The 4428-nt window shown below is 49.3% G+C and overlaps 2 protein-coding genes across 2 annotated transcripts in view; both read right to left on the bottom strand.

Annotated features, from left to right (window-relative positions):
• The window catches only part of LOC119267141 (chromodomain-helicase-DNA-binding protein Mi-2 homolog), a 12311-nt gene extending 10535 nt beyond the window's left edge, over positions 1 to 1776 (bottom strand). Inside the window, exons 1-4 of the mRNA XM_037548470.1 lie at positions 1353 to 1776; positions 1181 to 1278; positions 1034 to 1091; positions 483 to 554 (exon numbers count right to left, since the gene is read on the bottom strand). The gene's annotated coding sequence lies outside the window, so the exon portion shown is untranslated. The remainder of the gene's footprint in view (positions 1 to 482; positions 555 to 1033; positions 1092 to 1180; positions 1279 to 1352) is intronic.
• A 110-nt stretch (positions 1777 to 1886) lies between these two features.
• Positions 1887 to 3947, bottom strand: LOC119267142 (dehydration-responsive element-binding protein 2A-like). Its single transcript, XM_037548471.1, has 2 exons — positions 3610 to 3947; positions 1887 to 2912 (listed from the first exon to the last, which is right to left on the bottom strand). The coding sequence occupies exons 1-2, from the start codon at positions 3657 to 3659 to the stop codon at positions 2126 to 2128; spliced, it is 837 nt and encodes a 278-aa protein (XP_037404368.1). The 5' UTR covers positions 3660 to 3947; the 3' UTR covers positions 1887 to 2125.
• Positions 3948 to 4428: the final 481 nt, after the last annotated feature.

Below are 4428 nucleotides of genomic sequence, written 5' to 3' on the forward strand. Positions count from 1 at the left end.
GTTAGAATACAACCTCAAACTGCCGATACCAGTTAAATTACCCCCCTGAAATGATTGGTTGGTGGTTCTGCGTGACTTGATATCCTATTTGAGTATTTGACTGGTCAGAGCTGATGTGGCATCCACTTGAGCACCAGCATGTCCGTTGTCTGCTCACTCAGAAGGTTTTGGTGTCGGATTTTGTTCTGCTTTCCGGTTGGGTGGCTCAGGGGGTACATTAAACCATCTGGTTAGTTGGTTGTAAAGTGGACTTATCACTTACAGCATATCACGAAGATGTAATTCACATAATGAACTATAAAACTAAAAACTTACAAAGAGTAATAGCATATATCACAAAAATTACTATTTCCTGTTATGCCTTTGTTTTTGTGGAAGTAGATGGCTGCTTTGGTGCTTCACGGTTGTTCTCATATTTCTTTTTAAGTTCATCAGCCTCAAACGTATATAAAACAGGGTAATGTTTCACCAGACAGGATCACCTTTAATTGTCTCGAAGCTGGACCTTCTTTCTGAATGCTAATGGGTCCGCCATCTCCAGGCATGCTCTTGTGCTAACACAACATCGAAATAGTATTATGATAGAAAATGTAAAACCCCACTTCCATTTTTGGACAATGGAGATACATCTCCGGCCTCTACAAGCCAGAGAATGGACACAACCATGAACCCAACTCACATTGATGCATAAAAATGAGAAAGCACACGGTGAATAAGGGATAGGGACAGGCACATCGATTGCGGATTTGATCACTTCCGAGTTTTTTTTTCTTTTTTCTCGCGTAGGGATGGCTTTGGTCTTATATGACTTTGCTATTCGCCAGCGTGTTTTTGTGTGTGTGCGTTTGTGTTGGCTGTGTGTATCTTAGTTATGCAGAGGCCGGGTGTGTGCTCATTGTGTTTGTATCCTCTTGATGCTTCATTTTGAGTCAATAAATTCACCCTTTGTCGAAAAAAGGGACAAGGGAGCCGATGTAAGTTGGAAGTTGCTGAAGGAAACAACGTCTAACTATATTATACTTCACAGTGATACCTGTTCGGAATAAATAGTTGGAAATGGCTCACTTCTTAACGATGATGAACCACTTCGTCTGCAAAATAAGGTTAACACAGAATAAACATGTATTCCAAGTGCATGTTCAATATCAAATAAACAGCAACACAGTGACAAATAAAGCACCTTGTATGGCCAATGGATTGACCTCTGTCTTCCACTGCAAGGCTGCTTTCAGCCAGTCTGTTTTGTGGGCACAAATCAGTAAGTCTGTGTGGCTGCACCTGCAACGATCGACAAGAAAAAAGTTAGTCCTTACCATTGTTTTTAAATGGTCCTAGAGGACAAGGGCACTGACTGCTGTGTAGCGGCTGTTGCAGTGCTGCTATAGCCTTCCAAGCTTTTGCTGCTTCCTGCAGATTCCATGACAGGTACCCAAATGTGTACCGTCCATTCACCAAACAGGATGGCGTCATGTTTGTCCGCGATGTGCACAGAGACAATTTCTGGTGAAAGGTCTGCCGTGAAGCACTCAGAATGACTATTGACTGGGATATCCCAGTCTAGATTTGATTAACCTACTAGCTTAACACACAAAGGACCTCTTACAGTAAGACACGGCGGCTTGAATGGAGTGTGCATGCAACTTTTCGTTGCAAAGTTCCATAACAATTATGTACTGCTTACAATGATTGAATGGCAGTAGTAGTGGTATGCTACTAAGTACTAACAGTTTACTGACCTTTCTACAGCAATTCAATATATAGTAAGACCTGCAGAAATATGACTTCCTAATATGCCTCAATTTAATGCCAACCCTAAGCACTATCCCGAGTTCCTACCAGCCATTTTCAAGGGCTAACTCGAGTCCAGCCAAACAAATAAGAAAAGATATCAACAGAGTAAGCTCATTAAATATGGACTCAACTTTTACCATAGTACATGAACTCAACGCACAGGACAACTTCTTGTACCCGTTGACTTATGGTATAAAGCTATTCTCTCCAGTAAGATGAAAACCATAAGTGACTACAGAGCTTCGGGTTGCAGATAATTTGAAGTATTTCCTAGCAGCTAGAATGAAAGTTATCCCTATTGCTCCGCATGACTACAACCCTCATAGCTAAAACCCTAATATGAGAAAAGACTAAACCCATCATCACCATCTTGGTACTCTTCATGTGCTTCCATTTTTACATCAGCACTCAACTCCACAATTATCATGTCAAGAACTTCCTCGACGTTGAAGTAATCATAACTTACGTTCGCTTCTTTATGTAAAGCCTTCCCTTTTGGTTGGGATACTTCCAGGGTCTTGTGCTCCTCATGGGTACTTCTCAAATCATTGCTCACTTCTTTCTTCACCTTACGTGCCACGGTCCCTGCAGACTCAGACTCATCCTTAGCATCAGACCGACGCAGCGCAGCTGTCGGCCCATTTGAGATAAGAGAAGGAGGAGACTCCGATTCATCCTTCCCATCAGAAGGATGTGATGCAGCGGTTGCCCCATTAGACGTCAGCAATGGAGGTGCCAGCGTGCAACCAGAGTTGGCATCCGGGGACTGCTCTGAGAAGTTGACACGTGCTTTGGCGCCATACATTGCCCTTGCCGCATCATCATATGCACGTGCAGCTTCGACTGCAGTAGGGAATGAACCAAGCCACAGCCGATTGCCACGGTTGGGCTCACGGATCTCAGCAACCCATTTCCCCCACGTCCTCTGCCTCACACCGCGGTAAGCGCAGTTTGAATTCTCTGGACCTCCTTTCCCTGCCATGCACCCTTTCTTGGAACCCTTGGCCGGTGCTTTCCGGGATCCATTCTCTTGCTGGAGCTTCTGGTTTTCCTCCTTCCACTTCTTGATGGTTTCAGCAACCGAATCAGGACCGGTGCTTCTCCTGCGCACTTTCTTCTTCCTGTTCATCAAGGCAATCCATATCACAAGTGAAAACACTTTGAAACAAAAAACATAACCAGCCAGTCATATAAATCTTTCTCATAAAAAAAAGTCGTATAAATCTAAAACAGAACGAAGCAGGGCTATCCTTGTTTCCTTGGTGGAAAAAGTCAAGGAGATTATTATCACTTGGGTTGGGTACCAACCGCAATCGAGCCCCCGAGGATATAGTTTATGATGCTATGCACCAGCAAAATCGTACCGCCATGGCATGGGCAATCCCCGACCGCCGCCATGGACATGGGGACTTCTGCATCCGATTCAGAGGACGGCGCCGCCTCACCCGACCTAACACCGACAGTTCGCCACGCGCCGCTCTGAATCTCGCCGAACTCCAGTCCCCAACCGAGAAGGCGGAGGAAACCATAATTCTGTAGCCGGCGGAAACCCGGCGAACCGAACTGAAGGGCGGCCGCCGACCTAGGGCGACCACCGCCGACCTACGACTAGTCCGACACGCGCCGCGGTAACAGGAAACGAACAGCGGATAGCTACTTTAGATGGGCATGTTTCACGGTACCGAGCAACCGCGGAAACACGCGCAAATTCCATGTCGCGGCGACGGCGCGCCGCCGCCGCCTCAGCAATGCCCGTAGATTCGAGCGAAAACGCGGCGGGATAGAGGTGGGGGTGGAGGGAGTGGTTCCGGCGCTCACCTTTCCTGCCCGGGGCAGTCCCCTTCCCGCTTGCTACCCCCGGTCTCCATGGAGCGAGAAGAGGGACGAGAGAGATCTCCTCTCGCTTCGGCTGCTCTCCCCTCGCCGCCTCCGCGGCCGCTCCCTTATCCGGGCGGCGCCACCAACCAGATCTCCCGCGGCCGGCCGGCGGTGGCACCCGCGCCGGATCTCTCCCCGCCTCGCCTCAGCTCCGCATGCAGCCCGCCCTGTCGGCCGGTGTCGGTCGGTGCTCCCCGCTCTCCCGCCCCGCTGCCGCCGCCTTGGTTTTGACGTGGGGTGCGGGGGCAGGGGCGGGGGTGGGGTGGGGTGGGGGTGGGTCAACACGAGTGGCACGGCCGTCACCCGCTCTCTGCCCCCGTTTTAACTGGGGCGGTGCCCGTGCTGTGCTGGCCGCCTCCACAGCACAGCGGTGGCTCTCCTCCCGTGCCAGTATGCCACCACGGCCAGTAAAGGCAAGTCGTAACTTGCAGGCAGCCTTCCAAACGAACTCGATTCCCTCTGGATTCGCTGATATCGTATCACCGTCGGGCGCCGATTTCAAATTTCGTTTCCGCCGTTCCCCTTTTGATGGAAAGAGGGAGCGGGAGAGGCTGAATCTCAACATTTTTCGTGTGATGTTGCCACTAAAGAGATGGATGTAGGGTTTGTTTGGAATGCTGTCTCGAGCTGCCCTGCCAATTTTCGGCATCGGTGTGCACGTGGACCTCCGCCAACTTTCCGTAGTCGGTTCTGTTTTTACACCACACGTGTTGGCGAAACCGAGGATGTAAATTCCCTCGTCAAATTATTGGCGCCCCT

This window comes from Triticum dicoccoides, chromosome 3A (genome assembly GCF_002162155.2).
Source record: "Triticum dicoccoides isolate Atlit2015 ecotype Zavitan chromosome 3A, WEW_v2.0, whole genome shotgun sequence".
In the NCBI taxonomy this organism is placed as follows: Eukaryota; Viridiplantae; Streptophyta; class Magnoliopsida; order Poales; family Poaceae; genus Triticum; species Triticum dicoccoides.

Bases quoted from the DNA above. Each gene is read 5' to 3' on its own strand.
- LOC119267142 (XM_037548471.1), bottom strand. From the start codon at position 3,659: ATGGAGACCGGGGGTAGCAAGCGGGAAGGGGACTGCCCCGGGCAGGAA. The intron at 2,913-3,609 runs GTGAGCGCCGGA...CTTGATGAACAG, and splicing joins GACTGCCCCGGGCAGGAAAG to GAAGAAGAAAGTGCGCAGGA.